This window comes from Vigna unguiculata, chromosome 10 (assembly GCF_037176805.1).
Source record: "Vigna unguiculata cultivar grain cowpea cultivar isolate G323 ecotype 2 chromosome 10, ASM3717680v1, whole genome shotgun sequence".
NCBI classification, from domain to species: Eukaryota; Viridiplantae; Streptophyta; class Magnoliopsida; order Fabales; family Fabaceae; genus Vigna; species Vigna unguiculata.
In genome coordinates, this window is record NC_140801.1 from 46845623 (window position 1) to 46871294 (window position 25672).

Consider the following 25672-nt stretch of genomic DNA (forward strand, 5'->3'; position numbering starts at 1 on the left):
CTAAAAAGTTTATTACAGAAAACATTAAACTATTAATTTTTAAAATGGTAGAGATTACAAATACAAGAAAACTAAATAAAAAAAATATTGGAGTATGTTTGAAGAAGAAACATGAGTAAACAACTAAAGCATGAACACTTGCATAAGCTTGTGACAGAGAAAGGAAGAGAGAGAAAGAGAGTGTTTGGAATTGCATCCATTGACGAGTGGTGAGTGGAAGGTGGGGCCAAAGCTAGACTCACCCAACCCAACAGCACGGTTTATCAAAACCGTGTTTTGAGTTCTTATACAGACACCCCACGGCACAGTTCACAACAAAAACACTCCTATAACTACTGAACAATCCGAAACCGACATTCTACAACGTCAATTTATGTGTGCCACTTGAGGCTTGACCCTTTTCTCTTTCTTAAACTTTTCAGAAACCCCATTTTCCTTTACTTTCCTTTCTAGTTTCCCTCCCTTTGTTGCCACCTCAATCTGGCTTCTTTTTGAGTTTTTCTGTTCTGGGTCTTACAGGGAAGTCTCAAAGCTCGAAATTTCAGGTGTGTTTCTTCCTCTTCTTCTATGTCATGGGTTTGTTCTGTTTTTTATTTTATTTCTCTGTGAGTATGTATGGAATGCTTTTTATGTTTTCTTGTTGGATTTTGTAGGAAAAGGGTTTATTTTTAAACGTTTTTTTTTTTGGGTTTTATTATTATTTTTAATTTCATTTCTGTGGCCTCAAAAGCTTATTTTTTGGGTTGAAATCTTCTGGTATTTGGATTTTGGCCAGCCTGTAGCAGAAAATCCGGGTCTCTTTTTGTGCCTTTTTTCTTACCTGGGGAAGTTTTATTTTAATTGAAAATTTGGGTAAGGTTCCTCAGAAGATCAACTTTTCTTCTGTCAAAAATTTGTTTTTTTCACCCTTAATTTTGTAAATATTGGATAAATGATTAGGTCTTGTGGCTGCTTTTCAGCTGAGAGCCTGAACATATTTTGATAATAAGAACCTGAATGAGTACACATAAACACTCGCGGTTTCATGATTCACGGGTCAATGGAATTTTCTTTTGTTTTTCATTCGAGATTTTCGTTTTCTTCAGTGTATCCGAAGGTTCCTGTCACATGATCTCATGTACTGTTGTACAAGGAGTCATTCCTGTTTTCCCTGTTCTATGATGTTGCTGTGTTCTATTCTTTTGCAATCTTGGAAATACATTTTTATACTTGGAACTTGGAATAAGAAAAAATTTAAGGCTTGTTTTGACTATAGTGTTGCTTCTTTATGTAGGAGAAGATATTGTGGGTGTGGTGGTTGAAACTTTTAGAATTTTTCTTTTTCTTGCTTGAGTTTTAAGAATAACTTGTTTTTGATAACGATTTGATATCCATCTTTTTTTACATTCTTTTAAATTTTTTTTTCATTTCTTTTCATATGAGCGGGGTGAATCATGTCATTCCTTGTCTTATTTATGACAGGAACCAACTGAATAATAATTTATAACCCTATGCCTACAAGTAAAATAATAAATCCTGTTGCTTTCCTTTACACACGCACACACAAAAAGTTTATGTTTTTCATTTATATTTGACATCCTTGGTCAAATTTTATTATTAAATAAATAAAATGCCACATAAATAGTAGTTTGAATTTGTCTTGCCTTCTTTGATAATTCAATCAAAGAGAATGCTTTTGTTTAAGTAATGTTTATCTCTTGGGAATTTCCACATTATTGACTTTGAATATTATGATATGAACTCAAAGGTTTTCATGTAAAGTTGAGCTTGGTCAATATGATAATATTGTAGTCGTTAGGTCTACACTCTACAGATGGTGTCTTTGTTAGGACTAAAGAGAATTGTCTGCCAAGAGAGCAAGATTTTGAAGCTTAGATGTATGATGAAATGCATCTTTGAACATTGATAAAGAATATGAACAATTTGATGGACTAAAAATATGCTTATTTTTTTTGTCTATGAATTTGAAGCTAAGCTTTCATTATTTAAGTTTTTGATTTTCATCCACTATCAGGGTAACTAGTTATACATCAAAAGCAAACTATAACAATCATGAACCTTGTTTCTTCGTTTCTTTTCAGGTGTAACGTCTCTCAAGTTTTTCTGGAATCTAATTAGTTATTGGCAATGAGCAATCTGAAGCTAGGTGTGGAAGTTGTGGGTGCTCATGACCTTATGCCAAAAGATGGGCAGGGATCATGTAGTACTTATGTGGAACTTCAATTTGATGGTCAGAAATTTCGGACTTCGACTAAAGAGAAAGATCTGAATCCTGTTTGGAACGAGAAATTTTATTTCAATGTTACTGATCCTAACAAATTGCAGACTCTCACTCTTGATGCCTGTGTGTATCACTATAGCAAGAGCAATAACTCCAAAGTCTTCCTTGGTAAGGTCCACCTCACTGGACCCTCATTTGTGCCATATTCTGATGCTGTTGTTCTTCACTACCCTCTGGAAAAGAAAAACGTGTTTTCCCGCATAAAAGGGGAGCTTGGTTTGAAGGTATTTGTCACTGATGACCCTTCAGTAAAATCCTCACACCCTCTTCATGAGATTGAACCCTCTGCAGACACAGTCCAACGCTCAACCACAGATCAATCACCAGTTTCATTCGCAAATTCAATCCTGAATGTTTTTTCGCGTAAGAAGAATGACACAAGGCACACATTTCACAACCTTCCAAATTCAAATGAAGAAAAACAGCATAAATCTTCTTCTTCAGAATCTGGAAAGGCTAGTGCAGACCATGGGAAGCATGAGATTAAACCTGGACTGCCTCCTCCTAGAGTTTTCCATGCATATCCGGGTTTGTCCTCTCCAATGGATTATGCACTCAAAGAGACAAGCCCTTATCTTGGAGGGGGTCAAGTAGTTGGTGGGCGAGTTAAACGAGGATATGGGCCAGCCAGCTCCTATGACCTTGTTGAGCCAATGCAATACCTTTTTGTTCGAGTTGTAAAAGCTCGCGACCTTCCATCAAAGGGTGTGACTGGTGGCCTTGATCCATATGTGGAGGTAAAGGTTGGAAATTTCAAAGGAGTTACCAAGCACTATGAGAAAACTCAGGACCCTGAATGGAATCAGGTGTTTGCCTTTGCAAGGGAGAATCAACAGTCCACTTCGCTTGAAGTTGTAGTCAAAGACAAGAATATGTTACTAGATGGAGTTGTCGGCACTGTGAGGTTTGATCTTCATGATGTTCCTACTCGTGTCCCACCGAATAGTCCGTTGGCTCCTGAATGGTATAGACTTGACAAGGGTAAGGACAAGAAGAAGGGGGAGTTGATGCTTGCTGTATGGTTTGGTACTCAAGCTGATGAAGCTTTTCCTGATGCCTGGCATTCTGATGCTCTCACTCCCAGTGAGCTCTCTTCGTCTGCATATGCTCATATGCGATCAAAGGTTTACCATTCACCGAGATTATGGTATTTACGGGTTAAAGTGATTGAGGCACAGGACTTACATTCATCAGAGAGCTCTCAAATCCATGATGCCTATGTTAAGCTCCAGATTGGTAACCAGATTTTGAGGACAAAACCAGTTCAATCAAGGAGCTTGGCTCTACGTTGGGATCAAGAGCTGATGTTTGTTGCTGCTGAGCCCTTTGATGAACATCTGATTGTATCAGTTGAAAATCGTGTCGGTCCCAACAAGGATGAGACTGTCGGAGTTGTTGCTATTCCTTTAAGCCAAGCTGACAAGAGGGCTGATGATAGAGCTATCCATTCCAGGTGGTATCACCTTGAAGAATCAATGTCATCTGCAATGGATGGGGAACATGAGAAAAAGGAGAAAGATAAATTCTTTAGTAGAATTCACCTCAGTGTCTGTCTTGATGGTGGTTACCATGTTTTTGATGGATCAACTTATTATAGCAGTGATCTCAGAGCCACATCAAAGCAGCTCTGGAAGAAGCCAATTGGTGTATTAGAAATTGGCATTTTAAGTGTTCATGGACTTCATCCAATGAAAACCAGGGATGGAAGGGGAACAACAGATACATACTGTGTGGCAAAATATGGGCATAAATGGGTTCGTACCAGAACCATCAGTGACAGTCTAAGTCCGAAATACAATGAGCAGTACACTTGGGAGGTTTATGATCCAGCCACAGTTCTCACTGTTGGGGTGTTTGATAATGGACAACTCAATAACCCAGATGGTAACAAAGATCTAATCGTCGGTAAAGTTCGGATTCGGATCTCAACCCTGGAAACTGGTCGAGTTTACACGAATGTATACCCATTACTAGTCCTACATCCTTCAGGTGTCAAGAAGATGGGTGAGTTGCACTTGGCCATTAGATTCTCCTGTTTCTCAATGGTTGACTTGATGCAGCTATATTTCAAGCCTCACATGCCAAAAATGCACTACAAAAGGCCCCTTAACATCATGGAGCAGGAAAAGCTGCGACACCAAGCAGTGAATGTTGTTGCTGCACGACTCAGTAGGGCAGAGCCACCTCTTAGAAAGGAGGTAGTTGAATACATGTCCGACACAGATTCTCATCTTTGGAGTATGAGGCGCAGCAAGGCCAACTTCTACCGTTTGATGACAGTGTTTTCTGGGATTCTCTCAATTGTGCGGTGGTTGGGGGAGGTTTCTACATGGAAGCATCCTATAACAACTGTGCTGGTGCATGTTCTTTTTCTGATGCTTGTGTGTTTCCCTGAACTTCTTCTTCCAACAGTGTTTCTATACTTGTTTGTTATCGGCATGTGGAATTGGAGGTTCCGTCCTAGGTATCCTCCTCACATGAACACCAGACTCTCCTATGCAGAAGGTGTGACCCCAGATGAGCTTGATGAGGAATTTGACACCTTTCCTTCCTCCAAGAGCCCCGACGTTGTCCGGTGGCGGTACGACCGGTTGAGAAGCGTGGCGGGGAGGATTCAGAGTGTTGTTGGAGATTTAGCTACTCAAGGGGAGAGGATCCAAGCTCTTGTGAACTGGCGTGATCCTCGTGCCACCACCATGTTCATGCTGTTCTGCTTTGTGTCGGCGATTGTGTTGTATGTGACACCCTTCCAGCTGCCGATTCTTCTCACCGGATTTTACCTTATGAGGCACCCCATGCTCCGGAGCAAGGTGCCGCCGGCGCCGGTTAACTTCTTCCGCAGGTTGCCGGCTCTCACGGATAGCATGCTGTAAATGGATAATCTTGTGTGTTCTTCAAAACTTATCTGCTGCTGCCAGTGTTTCAATCTGGCATTCATTTTTGGCAGTGGTTGTAAAATCATTGGAGCTATCTCACTTAGTGTTGTTCATCGAGTGTTCACACAGTTCATGCAAATGTATACTTGGTGTGGTAAACTCCAATGTAGTTTTCATGTTAATCAGCGTTTTGAACTTTTGTTCTATGAATGCTTGAATGACTCGTATCTCTGTTCGATAATCTGTCTAGTCAAATATCTGCAACTGAATTGTCTTCTTAAGAGTACTAAAATGATCTTTGAGTTCAATTTAATTTACCTTAAAAATCAGTGTACAACATTTTGTAAGTATTGCAATCAAATGAAATTTTCTTTCTAAATTTTTTACCGGTCAATCTAAAGGAAGACGACAGTGATTTGGTAACTCGAGAATGTTTACGGAACAATAGGAGACTATTAAACAATTTTTTTCTTCTCAAAAAATTTATGATAATAAGTTTTTACGTTTTTATTTTTAAACGTATAGGTCATTTTGTTTATTTATATGAAACTTATAATAGTAAATTAATTAATTTTTATGTGATTTTCCATGTGGCCCAATTTCTAATCAATTACTGTCATATCATAGCCATGATTGTTGTTATTAATTAATCATTAATGTTTTATTATCTCTTCTATCACTTGCCACTAATGTTTTATTATCTCTTCTATCACTTGTCACTAAATTAATTATTATTATTATTATTATTATTATTATTTTGTAGTTACATTTGACAAGACTAGTAGAAACTGAATAAGGCATTTAATACTTAAAAAAAAAGTTGAAATGGTTGAATATATAAATAATAAATATGTACATATCATATTATTATTTTTTATATAAAATTCATTTTATTTTATAGTTAAAATTACATTTAGAGGAAATTATAATTTTTGCATTTTGAAATTATTGTTAAATTTTATTCTTTAGATAATTACATATTATATTTTTTTCATATTATATAAATTGAATTTAAGCATGAGCCCATGTAATTTGCAATCCTCGCCTGGTAAGGCTTTCATAACAGCCTTAAAGGTGGAACAAAAAGAAATAAGATTATTTTGAAGATAGTTTTTAGTCGAAACTTTGTTGATGATATTTTTAGTTTGAAAATATAAATTTTTTCAATTACTTATATTAAAATTGCGAATTTTGATTTTAGATTTTAGAAAACATTTTCCCTATATTTTCCCTTTTCACAAAATTTTTAATCACTACTTTTAGTCTTTAATATTCATTTCAAAACAAATAAATAATTTTTAGTTTCGAGTTTCATCTTTAGTTAAAATATTTGAAATATAAGAGAAACCGAAAATAAAAACGACCATATAACCTTCAAACAAAATCAACAACCATCAACATTTAGGTGGTTAGATATGAAATTGAAAACATAACTAAAATATGAAAACTGAAATAAAACAAAAAAGAACAGAAAAATCCTAAGGTGACATTAGAGGAAGATAATGAACAATGGAAAGGTCGCGTTCTCTGACTCCGTGATGAACATGATATCGATATCGTTCACTGATATCAAGGGGACTGTCCATGATATTAAATTCAAGAACTTTAAGCTTAGGGCACTTTCTGGGAAAATCATCAAACATGGAGTCTTCTCTATTAAGAAGAAGACGAAGCTCAACTAAATTGTTAAACAGTAGAAGATGAAGAGAAGGCTTCAACCATAGTCTAAAATATTTCATATACAAAAACTCAACGTTTCGTAGCCCTTCGAGGATGTTCTCGACAAAATCTATATCATCAAAGTGCACTGTCACATAAGCCTTCACTCTCACAATGTTCGGCCATGTTCTCAGCGCCATAACATCTGAGATATTAAAATCATAATCACGTTCACTTTCTATGAACAGGTCACAGACCCAGTTGCTGTAGAAGACTTCAACACGTCCACACTTGTGCACAGCCTTCACCTCTTGGAAGCAATTACCTAACAACATTGGCCCCATGTAAAACAGTTCAAGAGCCGGAGATTCAGACACGAGCTTGCAAAAGTTAGAGTGAGGGATGCATGAGTTTACACGGAGCTCCATGGTCTTGAGATTAGGGAGATGAACAGAAGAAGGAATGGAGAGATAAAAGGGGCCATTGATGTTCAAGGTGACAAGTGTGGAGCAAGTGAACAAGGTAGGCAATGATAGCATCGATTCATGGGAGTTGCATAAGGAGATATTCAGGTTTTCAACTTTCTTCGCCACCACTTCAGAGACCCATTCTTCTGTGTGATGTGAACAACAAACTTCGTGGCTGTGACATTGGAGATGAAAAGTTTTGATCTTTGGTGCTCTGTGTAAGGCCAAGAAGGTTTGAACATGAGCGTGGTGTTGGATGATTGGTTTGGAACAGTGAATGTGGAGAGAGGGAAGCATGCACCATAGAAGAGTCCATCGCTTTGACAATAACGATGTAACAATGGCTTCCTTTGTTGTAAGGAAAGAAAGAATGTGACACAAAACATCGTCTAACATGTCACTGATTCTATCCTCTTCTGTTGTTCTTGTCTCTTTCTTAGCCATTGCTTCTACCAATTCTAGAGTTTTGGGAAACCGGGAAACCCAGTACGCTTGAAAAGGAAGTGGTGAAGACGAAGGAGTGTGAAGTTGGAATTTAAACCACCTTTTATCCAACTGAGGTCCCGAAAAAAATAAAAGATTTTTTTTAAATATATTATTGTTTGAATTTAACCACTTTTATCCAACTTTCATTTAGTAGTTCGAAAAAAAATATATTTTTAAATATATTACTGTCCATGAAAAGATATATTTTAATAAAATTGTTTCGAATGATGAATTATTGTTTCCATTAAAGTTATTTGTAAAAGTAATAACAACATATAATCTAATATTTATAAAATTTTAGATATATTAAGATTTTTTTTTTTACAAAATAAAGTATAACTATTATTCATTATAAATTCTTTATTAGAATAAGTTAGTGCTTTCCAACTAATCTTATACATATGAGAGGATATATATATATATATATATATATATATATATATATATATATATATATATATATATATATATATATTATGGGAAATATATATTATTTTTTGTGTTAACCAAATCCAATCTTTAATACTAAATTATAACAATTTTAGAGTTTTTTTAAAAAAGTATGCAACATTTGCAAGTAATTTCTTTTTCTAACATATCAAATGTTTTTTAAAATATTGAATGTTAAATTTTAACATTTTCAATCATTTTAACTACGATCAAAAGTATAAGTTGATTTTATTAAATCAAACTCTCTTAATTGACTGCTAAAAAAATGATTTAAATATTTTAAAAATAATTGTTTCTGTAATATCCACTCTGATTTAGTGCCCTAATGTTTAAAGGCTGTCATACTGTTGGGCCTAAAGGCTGGTCCATGGATGTAAGGCCCCTAAAGCAACCAAGGTCTCTCATTTGTAGCTCACCCTGAAAAATTAGTGCTCACTCTTCCATCCTCTCTCTCCACATAACCTCTACTAGGGTTTATCCCTCTGTCCCATTCAAGCTAGTTCAACTTCGTTCTCCCTTCACGGCTCGAACCGTGCTCTTCTCTTTCTGAGTTAGTTCTCGTGGTTTCTAAGGGGTTCACTGTAGTAACCCTGTTATTCTCCTTTTGCCACTGTTCTCAGCTCTCGAGTCCACTCTTGAAGCTGTTGGGTTCGTTGAGTTTGGTGTCGAAGTCCTTTGTCAATCCCTTTCCAAGCAAGAAAAGCTAGAGTTCCTCATACTTTCAAAATAACCGTCTGTTTTTGACTTGTCTCGAGGTTATATAAAGTGTATGCTGATATGGTTGTATGATATGCTCTGTTTGGTGTTTTGGGTATGTAAATATGGTTGATACAAGTGCGAACAGTGGCAAGAACTGATATTCTCGCCTACGCGAGCACGTCTCGCCTACGCGAGACTAACAAAGGCTCGCCCTGTAACATCCTTAAGGAATATTACAAATTTTTAATAAATAAAATAGGAAAGAAAATTTAATACCTTATTTAATATAATAACATTTCCCAAAAACACGGGAAATTTTAAACTTTAATATACATGTAATAAAAACAGGAGTCCATAATTTATAAAACTGAAATAATATCCAAATGGCTCCCAAAAGGTTACATAATTATCTCAAAACCAAAATAATAAACATATATACAAAATCCCATGTTATCCCTCGCTCCGAGTCTAAGCATCACCTGGCCCACCTGTCAAATCTTCTGCTCCCAGATAATGAGTTATCCGATCATCGCCACACACACGCAGAAAGGGTGAGCTATGCACAATATATAAAAGATACGTGAAATAAATTTATCATTCATCCCCAAAAATAACATGAATAATTATTCCATTGTTTTCAAATTACCCAACCATGGTCTCATATTCCTTCATGAGTCCTATACATGAACTAGGTCTTGGGACTTCACTGTGCTATCACGAAACTAACCCATTCGTGGTCCAAACCTATGAGCCTATCCCGCTCATAGTCCTGCCCTACAGACTCCTCGTCTGTAGTAAATCATCCAAGCCTTCTCGACTTGGACCCTGGCACACACGTAATCACGATACTATGGACTCCTCGCCCAATAGTAGCCGACGGGAACATAATAGTTCCTTGCCCATCATGTGCCCGACACATGTAATCACCATACTAAGGACTCCTCGCCCATTAGTAGCCGACGGGAACTCAACCAGTTCCATGCCCATCATGTGTCCAACCATCAAGCACATCCCAGACCCCCTATTGGACTTAGTCTTTCAAGCCCAAACACCATAAACACAAGCATATAATTCCTATCCTTTAGGAAATAACAAACAAGCAGTCCAAACAGTGCACAAACACATGACTCTGCGCTATTCTCGCTTAAGCCGTATCAGTTCGCTCAAGCTAAAGTCTCGGTCTCGCTTAGGCTAGCCCACCTCGCCTGAGCGAGCGTGTAACAGTGGTTGTACCTCGTCATCTCGCTTAGGTGAGCTCTTCTCGCCTGAGCGAGACCTCAAGTCACCCAACATACAAAGATCCTCGCCTGGACGAGAATTCCATTAGCAGAATCACCAAGTCTCATCGCGACCTCGCTTAGGCGAGCCATTCTCGCCTAAGCGAGCATACTCGTCGCTTAGGACCCCAAAACCTCTCGCCAGGTTTCCTCGTGACCTCGCTTGGGCGAGTATCTGTTGCCTGAGCGAGAGACTGAGTCGCTCAACCCCGTCCATGGCCGCCTAGGCGAGAAACGCGAACCAGAACAAAAAATGAGACTCTGCAACTCTCGCTTAGGCGAGATGGACTAGCTTGGGCGAGACTTGCAGGGTTTACACACAAACATACCCGTCGCTCACTCTAAACAATGCACAAACATACCAAAACACATTCCTATTCATACCAAATCAATTTACACACATTGCAACAACACATAAGCATAGTATAGACTCCATAAAATTCCCAAATTCCAAGTTTCACACCATTCCCGCATATACAGTGTATAACCCCCTTTCCTTCATGCATTTAGTCCAAAATTCAAATAAAACAGTACCAAACTCACAACCCCCAAATTCCTTCATGTGCATCACAAATTTTAGTGCATAATTTCATCAAAATCATACAATAACATACAACAACACAAATTTCGGGTTCAGCTCCCCTAACCTGAATTCTTGTACACGAAAATAATTGCAGAAACCCTCCTTTCCACCTCAAATTTCCAGCCCCTCTTAGCTTCCCCTTCTAGGTTTTCTTTTGCCCTCTCATATTCCCTCCAAAACTACACTTAAAAAAATAAAGTTCCAATTTCATTCTCAATCAAGTTTGAACCCACAACCCATCAATTATCATATCAAATACACAACCAATCCAACCAAGTCAAGTTTTGTGATACACTCCAATCATTATAAGCTTACAATACCAATTCCATACTCATAGATATTATTAAAATTAATAATAAAACAACAACACATAATTGACATACATAAGACTCGAACCCAAGTCCTCTCACACAAACCAAGTACTCTCAACCACTTGAGCTAGTACTCTTCCACATCACATTACATCTTAGGGCTATGGCCCATGTATTGACTTGTCTTTTAATCTTAATTTGACTACTGTTGAACTTTGTACTCTGTCTTGTATTGGCATCGTGTGGTGTGCCTCAAGATTCCATTTAAGTACCTTGGATATGGTTAAGGGGTGATCTTATACTTTGCATCTTGGCTCCCTAAATTATTCTGTGTAATATTCCTTTTAATACGTTATTATTTAAATAAGATGTTACAATTTCCAAAAAAAATCTTTACATTTAATATCAAGAATAAATTTTTTATCATCATCAATAATAATAATAATAATAATTTAATATTACACTCATGTTATTTTGTATCATAATGATATTATGTTCATTTGTTTTTATATTCTATCAACAATTTACTTTTAAAGTTATTTATTAACAGGGTATTCAATGAGTTAGTTACGTTAAATTATAATAAAAGGTTTACATTATATTATAATTTTTTTTGACTAATTTGTTAGTGTCATAAAATATTTATAAGTTGTTCAAATTGAGAATTTGACGTTGATTGTGGAAGTGGTGAGTCTTGGATAGCTATAGACGTTTGTCAATGTGGAGCTCCTTTGAAATTGCTATGGTGACATTTCATGATAATTCATTGAAGATTACAATGAAAAATGAATAATTCTTTGTGAGTACCTAATATTACTTTGATTTCTCCCTGTTGAAGTTCTAGCACTCTAAAGTGACATATACTATGACAAGCTTGCATTATTATTATTTTGTGTTTGAGTAGTCATTATGATTATTCTACTCATTAGTATTATAAAAGTGATTAGCTAGTACTAAGTTTTAACATAGTAATGTAAACTTGAAACGAAGAAAGAAATATTAACTCAACTATTATTATGACATAAAAAAAATCTATGCAACATATATAAAAATTGACTGTGAAAATGAATCATATTTTTGGATTATTGTCACGGAACCAAGTCCATGATTCTTAAAATTCTTTGGTGACATGCATTTAGTCAAAAGATTGACAATCATCAACTCAATGCTAGTGTGTTGAGTGACCATTTTCTTTTATTTAACATGTTCTCTTTAAGGATAGATACATGTCAGAGTACTTGCTTTGACTTTCACTTATACTCTTAGCCATAAGTATTGCAACACAGTTATCATAATACAAATTTTTGTCTCACATCGAGTAAAAAATGAAAAAATTGAGCTTCATATAAAGATGAAGACCCATAAACCCATTGTCTTAGGTTTTGGGTTGAGAGTGATGTCAATCCCTTATGTGTGATTTGAGCTCATGTCTTATTGGTGTTGACTCTTCCCGTGAACCTTTTTCGAAAGACCCAACAGTGATATCAGAGTCGAAGGTTTGTCTTGGTGACGAGGTTAGACAAGTCCTTGAATAGAAAGTCTTCTTGTTAAAGAGACAGACAAGTCCCGTTATCTGAATGGCGGTACAAGTAAGGGGTACTTGTGGCTTAAAGTGCTTCTACTCGAGGGAGAAGTACCAATGTGAAGGGATTCACACTTGAGGGGGGGACGGTTGAAAATCCAAGTGTGAGTCTAAGTCTCACATCGAGTAAAAATGAGAAAGTTGAGCACCATATAAGGATGAAGACTCATAAACTCATTGTCTTAAGGTTTTGTGTCGAGAGTGATATCAATTTCTTATGTGTGGTTTGAACTTATCTTTCATTGGTATTGACTCTTCCCATTGATCTTTCTCCGAAATACCCAACTTATCAAGTTAACCTCTCAAAATAAAAGTAGAATAAAAAATATTTAACATGCATCATTTGAACATATTTTGAAGATATATGTATATCCCCATCTCCATCTTTATATCTAATTAAAAAGGACAATGATATTTTGACTACTAAATTTTGACAACTTTCTCTTGCAACATGATATGTTATTTTAGTGGTTTTGGAATATTGAAAATGGAAAAATGAAGAAATGGAAAACTATTTAGAAGATGCCACCTAAGGTAAGAGAAAATTATCAAAATTTAGTAGTTAAAAAATCATTTTCCAATTAAAAAAGTCAGATACTATCCATGATTATATCCATACTCTGTGAATGCAAATCTTTTTTATTAAAATGAAAACGGTTTCGAACAATATACATGGGATGGGATGAGTTTATTTGTCATCCCTGTTATTTATATTTATATGTCTAGTGTTTATGTACATGTATGTTTCATAGTATACGATGAAGTTACACTAAAAGTCAGTTTAGAAACTGTATATCTTAATGTTAACTTATTGAGCAGGGAATGAGATTCCAAAGTCGATGTTTTTGTGGGCAGAATTTGCGTAGAAGAGAATCAAACATATATTACGCACATGCAAATGCAGGCAAATGATTGATTCCGGTCAATGATTCTATCATTTCACAACATCCAATAATCACAAATTCCAAACATTTTAGCTCAAAGATACTCTTTGAAACTGGTTTCGTTAGTCTTTGAAAAGTGTGAATAGCTGTGTGATTAACACAAGGCAAGGTAGAAATAATTTAGAAAAATGTTGAGCTTTTTGGAAAAACTATTTAAAAAGCAACTGAAGTAGAGAATACGAGTTTTTTTTTTTAACCACTCTAGGGTTTTGAACTGGTAAATTCATGAATATATAGATGACCAAATCATAGTTTTCCACAAAAAACACATAAATAGAACAGAAAGAAAGACACACGCTAAGCATCAGACCAAGTAATCAGTAATCCACGCCACTGGTGATGAGGGAAACCCAGGGCTTCCCACACTATCCGTTTTGTCAAACTTTTTTAGTTAATCTTTTTTGTGCTTTGAAGAGGCAACAAAAGAAAAAAAAAAGTGGTGAATTTGATGCTGCCGTCTACAATTAAAAACTTCCAATTACAACATTCCAACATTATATATATGAACATCGATGACTATGTTATTAACGTTGAGAACACAAAAAAAGACTCTGAACTGAAGGTGCTACCTGCAGGCCCAGTGGGAGAATAAGGGGAGAAAAGCCTCCACCAAGAAGATGCAACAGAGAGAATGATTCTGAGTGTTGCAGAAGGGGAAGGTCTTACCCCACATTCAAGTGTTCTCCACCTGTGTCTCACCACACAAAGGCAATTCTAACACTGAATAGCTTTGAGAAAGGTGGAGATGGAGGAGGCCCTTCTGAATGTGATAACAAGTTTCACTCAGACAACACTCCAGTTGTGGCATTATCAACTGGATGGTTCAATGACAGAAAAAGGTGTCATCACAACATCACCATCTTTGGAAATGGAAGAAGGGTTCATGCAGTTGTTGTTGATGAGTGTGATTCCAGAAGAGGGTGTGATGCTGAACATGATTTCCAGCCTCCATGCTCCAACAATGTTGTTGATGCCTCTCAAGCTGTTTGGAAGGCTTTGGGTGTTCCAAAACGTGACTGGGGTGAATTAAACATTCACTGGTCTGATGCATGATATTTATATATATAGTTTACCCTTTCTTTCCTTTTCTTTTAGCTTAATAAGGGGGAATCATCATCACTCGTGTGTGATGTGACTACTTGTTGAATAAAAAGGGGAATATATACACACAGTAAGGTTGAATCTTTGTTTAGATTCAATGAGCTGGTTGTGTTAAAACCTGTCTTGGCTCCATTCTGTGTTGCGCATATCATTGCAGGAAGGGTTTTTAAGTTTATGTTATTTTTGATATTTTGCCTCAATTTTATAATTAAGGTATATTGGTACGAGGTTAAAAGGGAGTGTTTTTTGGTCTTGATTATCATCCGAGACCGTAGAAACATTGTTCTACCTCGTTTGTAAGGGAATCGAAGCCACAGAAATACTTTTCTGTCTCAAATCTTCGAAAACCGAAGTTATAGGTTCACAACATTTTTAATTAATTAAAAAATTCGCAGAGTCTTTGGCCTCGGTTATGATAAGGACCAAAGTCATAGATCACATTTTGGCTTCGATTTTAATAAGAACCGATGTCTATTTTACCGTTTTTTTAAATAAATTTTTTGTTTTATTATGATTCTCATATTTAAACTTATCTGAAATTACAAAAATGTCACCGCGTCGTTATATATTTCGATTCCTAGACCGCCAAAACATATAAAATGAGTTAAAATATAAAATATAAAATTACACTAGTGTTTAATGTCCAAAATAATAAATAATTTAGATACAATAAAGCGAGAACTGATCAATTTTGTAGCAGATTAGTGTCGGTGAAGGAGAAATGTTTGAGTTTTATTTGTTGCAGCATGTTTTTAGTGACTTTTATTTGTATCTTTTATTAACAGTTAGGAGTTGAGATCAAGGGGTCACATATTATTGACAAAAACAAATCATAAAAGTGAAAATAACTTATTTGAATTAAAAAAATTTAGAAATAAATTTAATTTGAAGAATAATTAATCGTTCAATGTCCCAATTTTGGAATGAAGATCCATATCTCTTTGGTAGAAAGTCTATAAAATCGTTCAAAAGTGTTATTAGAGACTAAAAAGTGTTTTTTATTGATCAATATCAATCAACATTCCTAGAAAGAAGATGACAATTGGATAGTGTGCCAGTGCAGATGAGATGCAGAAGAAGGAAAGACGTGTTATCATAGTGAAGGTAGATTGTGAAAAGTATATGATTATGTCATTAAGTTGAATGTAAGGGTACTTAAACAAATGACTAGAAAATTTTTCTATAAATAAGATGTTAAATTATACCACAAACAGATATATAAGTATATATTATTATAATATATATATATATATATATATATATATATATATATATATATATATATATATATATATATATATATATATAAATACCGGTAATCAATACTAATTATATTTTTTTTGTAGAACAAATTTTATCTTAATAAATTTTCAATTTTTATAAATATCTGAATTAAATTATATGGTGATCTGAAAGTAAAAATAATTTAAACTATGAGTTATTATATTTTAAAAAATAAATTTACTGGGAAAAACAATTAAAAATTGTGATAATTTTTTTTTGTAATTTTCTTTATATAAATTCAGAATACATTTATTTAAATAAGAAAAGTGTTTTTAACTATTTTTCATGTACACTTTATTTTCTTAAATAAATAAAATTTATATATGGATAGAAATCTGTATTTAATGACCAAGTAGAATATCATTCCTAGGGATGGTCGGGTGAGGCAGTCTTTACTCGCAACCAAATTTGCAAAAAAAATAAATTATTTTTTAGCTGTTTGTTTACTCGTCGGGTATCCACTTAAAAAATATCTGTGGATTTTTTTAAAACATGGGTACCTGTGGATACCCGCATACCTACAAATATTTAAAAAATATATATTTTATAAATTTTTTAATATAAAATTATAAAAATAAAATAAAGTATAATTAAATTAAATTTAACCTAATAAAATATAATTTTAATTTTAATTTTAATTTAATTTAACTTAATAAAATATAAATTAAATTTTTATTTTAATATTTTACGGGTAACGGGTACCCGCGAGTACATATAATATGATACTCGTACCCGACCCATTTATAAGCGAGTATTAAAATATCCGCTACCCGCTACCTGCAGATAATACATACCCGTGGGTACTAATTATCTGTCGCGGATTTTATCTACGGACGCGGATATCTTTGCCATCCTTATTCATTCCTGTCAAATCAAATTTGATAAAAGGTTAAGATTCAATCAATTTATAACATGTTAGGTTGAAATCAAAATATTTAGTTATCCCGACCCGACCCAGCTCAACCCATCACAGGTTGATGATTCAGTGAGCCAACCCAACTCGGCTCACTTTTTGCGAGCCAAGAATATTCGAACCCGGCCTGACCCACTACGGGTTGGCTTAGTGGCGGATCTTGACCAAAATTTTTGGGGGAACCAAAATAATATACTCAATTTATATATTTAAGATTTTTGTCACTAATTCAAGAAAAAGTAATACATAATTTAATATAGCTATAATTATAACAGAAAATACATATATCTAAATAATATTGTCATTCATTTTTTCATATTCTTAAACTTATCAAATAATTGAAGCATAACTACATTTTTTAGCTATTTTTTTTTCAATGTAAATAACCATATTATCTGCAAAATATTGATTTTTCATTTTACTAATATGCACATATCGATTCAACAGTCATTACGAACTTTGATTCTCATCTTCATTTCTTTTTTATCAATTTTAAAAAATAAATTTATTCTTTAATTTTTTTTATCGATATACTTGTCTATAAAACAAGTTTAAGACTAAAAAATTAACTTATTATAATTTAATCAAAAATTGAGAGACATAATTACTAAAAATAACTATGATAATCAAGTTACATTTAAAAATTCTCTATAAAAAATCACATAATACATTATTTGTTCTTCTCTTTTCATAAAAAATGAATATACAAAAGGGAAATGAGATAAAAAAATATGGCTAAATATTAAACAAGTATTGCACTACCAAGTGAGACAAGAGAAATTTTTTTTCTTTAAGAATAAGAGAAGATATAAAACAGATGAGAATAAAAATAATAAGTTTCTGCTTAACTTTTTTTTTTCGTAATAAAAGAAATCATGTAAGAGTAAGAAATGAGTACAACACGTGAAAAAACACAAAAAACAATATGAAAAAAAATAAAAATTATCTTAACAATTTTTTTTATATTTAATTTTATATTGTACTATTTATTAAAATTAAATGATGTACATTATAAAAAAAATAAAAAAATACCTAATTTGCTTTTTATTAATTTTCGATATATTATTATGTAATTAAAAATGATACACATAATTTCAAACATTTAGAAATATATAATTTAAAAAATTTTAAATAGATAAAACTTAAAAAAAGAGTTAAAAAAGTTGGGGGGGCCATGGCCCCCGCCAGCTCCTATGTGGCTCCGCCACTGGGTTGGCTCACAGGTTCACTTAATTAAAAAAAATATATATATTTTTTATTTATTTTTCAGTCAAAATTAAATTATAATTCTAATTAAAATCTAAATAAACTTTAATACAATCCAAATACAAACCAAAATAAAAAAATACAAATTATTTATATGTTGGCTAAAAAAAACAACCTAACATGACCCAAATGTAAAGCCCAACTTAATAAAAACACTTGTATGACGCTTTTATCTGCGAGTTGGTGAGCCAAACCGGCTTACCACGGGTTCAACCCGAATGAGCCGGGTTCTGAATGAGCCAGGTAAATAATAAACCCGTATTGAAATTTGTAAAAAACTATCAACCCGAACCGAACCCGTGGTGAGCCAGATTGACTTGCAGGTTCCAACTCATTTTGACAACTCTAAAATATTTGATTAGTTAAACTATAAATTTATCTTAATTTTATATTTAAAATTTGATTTTCGTGTATACAATATTATTTTATAATAAATATAAATAAATATAAAAGGGAATTTTTTCGATTTAGTAAGAGAACTAATGTTATAATTTTATAATTTAGAAGTTATAAAATATTTAAAATACTAAAGTTATATATGATGACAACATGAAATAATAACGACATTAATTACTTAACAATTATATATTAGTAAAATAGATGAATAGTAAGAATTTAATTAAAAAATTTAAATATATTGAATATCCAATAAATCATAAAATTTATTACAGAATAAAAAGTTCTCATATTTATAAATCAAAGTTAAAATATAATTAAACTTAAAAAAAGTAATAAAACAATTAAAACTAAAACACCAATCAAACAAAAAGATTGATTAAATTTAAACAAACAATCACTCAAATTATAAAACTTATAAAAAAAATTTAATTTAAAAAATATATTTATTCAAAAGATAAAATCGAAAAATATATATAAACATAAAAAAATCTCATTTATGTATCGGAATAATAAGTATTCCACTAACAAATTAGTTGAAAAATATATTATTTAATAAATTTATAAAATTTTATAATTTAAAAAATTTATAACTGATGAATAAGACTTTGTTATAATAATATATCCCAACAAATAAAAAAATCCACTATAAAAAGTAAAATAAATATGAAATATCATTATTATTATATGATTCACCGGTGCAGAATTACATTTTTACCTCGCCTTTTAGACCTCGGTTGGCAAGAAACCGAAGCATATAATGGCGCGGTGACATTTTTGCAATTCCATGCAACTTTTATGCCTCAGTTCAAGTCAAACCCGAAGCCAAAAGGTGTTATAGGCTTCGGTTCAAACAAAACCGGTGCCAAAAGGTGCTTATATGCTTCGGTTGAACAGACCCGAAGCTAAAAACGTGGCCAAAAATTTCAAAAATGCCATTACCCGTTACGTCTTTGGCCTCGGGTGGCAGTGAACCGAGGCCATATAACACTATATGCCTCGGTTATCAATTGAACCGAGGCCATATAGTTTAATTAGGGCACAAAAATGCGAACCCCTCTTCTTCTCCCTCGTGCGCGCTGCATCTCCTCCATCTCTCTGTGCAACTGTTCCGGCGACATCGTTGTGCTGCCACCGTCGCGTCTCGCCTCCGGCCACGCTGCTCCGGCCAGTCGTCGCTCCGATTGGACAGTGTCTCTCTCTGCAATTGTTCCGGCGACCCTCCACCACCATGCGAGCCCCTCTTCTTCTTCCACCAACGTTGTGTTGCCACCAAACTGTCTCGCCTCCGGCCACCGTCGCTGCACCTCTTTTTCCTGCACCTCCATTTCGTGCACGAACATTTTCCTTTTTTCCCACAAATGTCGCGCCACGGTTCCTCCAAGGTAAATTTCCAACGCGTTTTTGTTTGGTTTTCCGTTTTGTATATGTTAATTTTCAATTTTAGTTATTGTGAGTGTTAATTTGCATTGAGATTGAAATTGTTTGGAAAGTTTTGATTAATTTTGTGAGAGAATTGAGTCTCAGTTTAAGAGCATTGTGTCTTCAAATGTAGAGCATTATGTCTGAATTTAAGAGAATTGTAAGAACACTATAATTAAATAGGTAATATATGATGTTAAGAAAATTGTTGTTTTTGCTTTTATTTGTTACTTATGACTTTTTCTTGTGTTTTTTGTTATCTCTTGTGTGCCATATGACCTCGGTTCTTACCATAACTGAGGCCAAAGAGTCTGCGAAAATTTTAATTAAAAATAAATATTTTTAACCTATGGCTTCGTTCCTAGTTGACCCGAGGCAGAAAAGCGGGTATATGGCACCGGTTTGTTAACAACCGAGGCATAAAAGAGGGTATATGGCCTCGGGTAACAACCAAGACCAAAAGGGGTACCTTTTGGCCTCGTCCCAATATGTCTCGGTTCCAGACCCAAGGTAAAATGAGGAAAATAACTGGGAAAAAAAGCTCTTCCTGCACCGGTGTGAATAAATATAAATATAATTACAAAGTAACTAACTTTTTCTAATAAGAATTATAAAAAGTTATAAAATTTTCATTTTTTTAATCTATTTTATCTAAAATCAGAATATATTTAGTTTTTTTATTAAAGTTGGATAATTTTTTGTAAAAGATATTAAAATAAATATACAAGTTACGAATATAGATAAATTGTGTTAAGAACCTTAGTTAAAAATATTTTTAAAGTTAAAATCATACCAATATCACACAATTGCAGTTTAGGATATTTTAAATTAAAATCATATCATTTTAGTCTCACTCCTAAAAAATTGAATTAAACTTATGTCACCATTATACACCTTAATTTAAAATACATTAAATTAAACTCGTGTCATCTTATTATAATCACAACTTTAAAACTATTCTGAACAAAAATTGTGCTACCTTGGCATAATTTCTTCACGATAAAATTATATTATCTTTGACATGACTTATCATAATTCATAATTTGTTTTTTAAATTTACCTATTTTAGTAAATTTTTAATAAAATTACACCATAATATATTCCGTTTATTCGAGAGGGCAGATTCTTTCGGCTGTATTTTAAGTTTTTTATTTTTTTTTTTCAGTGTCTTCAAATAAAAGAATTTATGAGTAAAAGTGGAATTAAACTAGGAAGAAAAGAGGAGCAAGCTTTCAAATAAAATAAAAAGGATAAAACGGGTATTTTAAAAATCATAACACTGCATTTAGCAATCAGCAACCCTTATATGTCATGCTCAATGCGAGGATACTTTTTTTGTGTTTTTTAATACATGGTTTTGAGGAAATGTGTCCTCGTTCTCATTATTGTTATTATATTATAACATGCGAGGTTCTCGTGGAACAACTTTCATGTTTTTATTTCTCAAAATACTAGAATGTTTTCCATTATATTATCTCAGACCTTAACACAACACAAACTTAGTACTACACAACTGCTGGTGACTATGGTGGGAGGGTTAGCAATATCATCTCTGAATATGACTCTATCAACATGTGCCATCGTTACTTTGATTTCCACGGTGCTGATATGGTGGTTCTGGAATGCACTCAACTGGGTATGGCTCAGACCTAAGAGGATAGAGAGGCGTCTGAAGGAGCAGGGTATCCAAGGCAATTCCTACCGTCCCTTCATTGGTGATATCAGAGATATGGTTAAAATGATCAAAGAAGCCAAATCCAAACCCATGGATCCTCACTCTAATGATATCGCACCTCGTGTATTGCCTTATGTTGTTCACACCATCGCTAAATACGGTAAATTCTAAATTCTGATATCTAGTTGTTATATTGTTATAAAGTAACAACATTTTTCACATCTCTTTTAAACTTTGTCACTAAACTAATCAACTCATGTATACCTTTTGACAGGTAAGAACTCATTTATGTGGCTTGGACCAAGACCAAGGGTATTCGTCTTGGATCCAGAAAAATTCAAAGAAATGGCTACAAAGGTTTACGACTTTCAAAAGCCCGACACAAGTCCACTTTTCAAGCTCCTAGCTTCAGGATTTGCAAACTATGACGGTGACAAGTGGGCTAAACACAGAAAGATCGTGAGTCCGGCGTTTAATGTAGAGAAATTGAAGGTTAGTTTGTCGTTTACATTATATTCACTTGTATTGTTATCATCTTAAGGTTGTTTTTATGATCGGTGAAAAATTGGCACAGGCTTTAGTACCCATATTCTGCGAGAGCTGCGATGAGTTGATCAGGCAGTTGGAGAGTGCGTTATCTTCGTCCGATGGGCCGTGTGAGTTAGATTTGTGGCCTTTCGTTCAAAACGTGTCAAGCGACGTCCTTGCTCGTGCAGGCTTTGGAAGTAGCTACCAAGAAGGAAAAAGGGTATTCCAACTTCAAAGGGAAATGCTTCAACTTACAATGACTCTCTTTAAGTTTGCGTTCATCCCAGGTTACAGGTAATCCTACATTTCCAAATATATTCATTGAACATTTGGATCGAGCGTTTCAAGTGTACTTGATCCACTTGATTTCTGATTAATAGTTTTAACCCTAATTCAATCTTATAAAACCGTTTCTCATCCTGAGCTATATTCATCTTGTACATGGGACAAGAAATTAGTATGTGATTTATTAGCGGCCTGATATCGGGTGGAACAGGTGAAATAGATTGTCCAAAAAAATTTGCTAAGATAGGCTCTAATTCCTGTAATTTTTTTTTTCATATGATAGGTTTCTGCCAACGCGTACAAACCGGAGGATGAAGGCAATTGACAACGAAATAAGAACATCACTTATGGGAATCATCAACAGAAGATTGAAAGCATTGGAAGCAGGGGAGCCTACGAACAACGACTTATTGGGCATACTGTTGGAATCAAATTACAGGGAATCTGAAAAGAGTAGTGGTGGAGGAATGAGTTTAAGGGAAGTAGTTGAAGAAGTGAAGCTATTTTACTTGGCAGGGCAGGAAGCAAATGCAGAGTTACTGGTCTGGACTCTGTTATTATTAAGCAAACATCCTGACTGGCAAGAAAAGGCCAGGGAAGAGGTTTTCCAGGTTTTCGGTAATGAAAAGCCAGATTATGAAAGACTCGGACAACTTAAAATCGTAAGCTTACGAATCTTATTCTTAATTTATGGACATAATTATGAATATTATCTCTCATGAGAATTCAAATATGAGTCTAAATTTCACATTGAATAAAAATGAGAAACATATTGAATAAAAATAAGAAAGTTGAGCATCGTATAAGGGATCAAGACTCATAAATCCATTATCTTAAGGTTTTTGGTTAAGAGTGGTGTCATTCACTTATGTGTGAGTTTGATTCATACTTATTAGTATTATATTTTTCCGGTGATCTTCTCTCGAAACACCAAACAATTTGATATTCTAAATGGAACAGGTGTCGATGATTTTACAAGAGAGTCTGAGATTATATCCACCGGTGGTTATGTTCGCTCGGTATCTTCGAAAGGATACAAAACTTGGAGATCTTACGATTCCTGCAGGGGTGGAGCTAGTAGTGCCTGTGTCAATGCTACATCAGGAAAAGGAGTATTGGGGCGATGATGCAGGGGAATTCAATCCAGAAAGATTCTCAGAAGGTGTTTCAAAGGCAACAAAAGGGAAACTTTCATACTTGCCATTTGGATGGGGTCCTCGACTCTGCATAGGACAAAACTTCGGTTTGTTAGAAGCAAAAGTAGCAGTGTCGATGATCCTGCAACGCTTCTCTCTCGAGTTTTCTCCGTCTTATACTCATGCCCCGTCCTTTATCATTACTCTGCAGCCTGAACATGGAGCTCATATCATTTTACACAAACTGTAGAATTATTCTACCGTTTGAGACGAAGTGGAAGTGTTTTTGAGAGTTTTTTCAGTAGAGAAACTATGGAACATTTTTACTTTGCATCCAAACCTTTTAAGTGTTAGTAAAAAAAAAAAAATAAAACAAATTAGGGTTCTTTGAAGTTTGCACGCTTTCTTTAGGAGCCTGTAATGTTAATTTGCCGTTGTTTAGTTTTTTTTTTTAAGATCAAGTCATGATTTTTAGATTCTAGATAGTTAGTATTGCTCAATACATGATTATGAATCTGGTAATGCAAATTATGGTGAGTGCATATTTTTGTTTTGATTATTGTATTCCATGATTTAGTATTGCTATAATCACAATCTCGAAGCTAATCATATCATATTGGCAGAATGTGGTTGCAATAAATGCTACCTTAGTTGTCTTGGTTTTCCGTGGCGTTGCATGGGTCTCAAATACCCAATCATCATGTCACTAATTTTAAACAATTATTGATATTTATTTTGATTAAATATGTTTTTCATCTTCTAATCTTCCCTAAATTTTGAATTAATCCATTTCGAAATTTTGAATTAATTTAGTTCTTTATTTTTCAAAATATGTGGATGTAGTCTTTCTAATCAAATTTTATTAAGTTTATTTGACATTTTAAACGTGTTTTATAATAGTATTAGACTTAACATTAAAGAAAAAATGTGTCAAGTGTGGTCCAAAATTTAAAAATGGACTAATTCCAAAATTCACTAAAAATTAAAAGACCAAAAACATATTTAACCCTATTTATTTTGCTATTATATTTATTGTTTGCTTAAAAGGGTTAATTTGACAATTTTTTATTTATTTAGAGGTTTGTTAAATTTTGTATTATATTAAAATAAATTCTATAATTTAAAGTTGATACTAAAAATAATTTTATATGTTTTTTTCAACTTTTTTTAATATATTTTAAAAAAAAAATGTTAGACTTGAAGATAAGAATCAAGTTTCAAGGGAACAAGATAATGATTGAAAAATCAAGATATTGAAAAAGTGTTATAAGTTTCATGTTCTTTGAGTATTTTACACAAGATATTCCCAAAGTTTTTATAAAATATATGAGAAAAATGTTTGACACCAATATTAATCGATTAAATTTTCAAAAAATTAATTAAATTATTCTTGACAGTATTCAGAATAGTATAATCAATTATCAATTTTTCTAACCATAAAATCATATAACAATTTAAGTGTATTGAAAATTCTCAAAAAAATAATCAATTATAATCTTTCATAATCGATTAAATATGTTTTCGATACTCGATAAAAAAAATGGATTTAATTGATTAACATGTGTTATAATCAATTAAAACATAAAGACATTCTAACTATTTTTTTTTTTCAAAATTTAGCTATAATAATCAAATAACATCTTGTAACAATTGGTTCAAAGTGCCAATAAATTTTTTTATATCAGCGTTTTAATATCAGTATAATTTTTAGTCGTCATGTTATAAGAACAATTGTGAATTGAAATGGTGAACTATAAGATCCAGAAAAAATAAATAAATAAATATTTATTTATTTAATAAATGCGATGGCAGGAATCCTTAAGTTAACTAATGAGAAGGAGAAGACAAGAAATATTAGTTCAAGTGGTTAAGAATATTTGGTTGTGTTAAGAGGATTTGGGTTTAAGTCATGTGTATGCCAATTATGTCTTAATTTAACTGTTTATTATTTTTAATGAAATACTGGATTGTGATGAGGGATAATATAATCCTAGATGTATAGAAATTATCATGAAATGTGAGTTGGTTGAATTGGTTGTACACTTGCTTTG

At 33.5% G+C, this 25672-nt stretch overlaps 4 protein-coding genes across 4 annotated transcripts; 3 read left to right on the top strand and 1 right to left on the bottom strand.

The window, feature by feature from the left end:
- The first annotated feature begins 201 nt into the window (after positions 1 to 201).
- On the top strand, positions 202 to 5398 carry LOC114165078 (FT-interacting protein 3-like). Its single transcript, XM_028049732.2, has 2 exons — positions 202 to 545; positions 2082 to 5398. Exon 2 carries the CDS (start codon positions 2128 to 2130, stop codon positions 5152 to 5154), a length of 3027 nt encoding a protein of 1008 aa, XP_027905533.2. The 5' UTR covers positions 202 to 545; positions 2082 to 2127; the 3' UTR covers positions 5155 to 5398.
- A 1237-nt stretch (positions 5399 to 6635) lies between these two features.
- Positions 6636 to 7691, bottom strand: LOC114165572 (putative F-box/FBD/LRR-repeat protein At4g13965). The gene has a single exon (XM_028050160.2). It carries the CDS (start codon positions 7677 to 7679, stop codon positions 6636 to 6638), a length of 1044 nt encoding a protein of 347 aa, XP_027905961.2. The 5' UTR covers positions 7680 to 7691.
- Positions 7692 to 12498: 4807 nt separating this feature from the next.
- Positions 12499 to 14766, top strand: LOC146883365 (putative ripening-related protein 1). Its single transcript, XM_085667523.1, has 3 exons — positions 12499 to 12603; positions 13491 to 13575; positions 14178 to 14766. Exons 1-3 carry the CDS (start codon positions 12499 to 12501, stop codon positions 14666 to 14668), a joined length of 681 nt encoding a protein of 226 aa, XP_085523649.1. The 3' UTR covers positions 14669 to 14766.
- Positions 14767 to 21482: 6716 nt separating this feature from the next.
- Positions 21483 to 24180, top strand: LOC114166797 (cytochrome P450 72A15-like). The gene is made up of 5 exons (XM_085668315.1): positions 21483 to 21832; positions 21947 to 22164; positions 22247 to 22494; positions 22769 to 23147; positions 23446 to 24180. The coding sequence occupies exons 1-5, from the start codon at positions 21523 to 21525 to the stop codon at positions 23869 to 23871; spliced, it is 1581 nt and encodes a 526-aa protein (XP_085524441.1). The 5' UTR covers positions 21483 to 21522; the 3' UTR covers positions 23872 to 24180.
- Positions 24181 to 25672: the final 1492 nt, after the last annotated feature.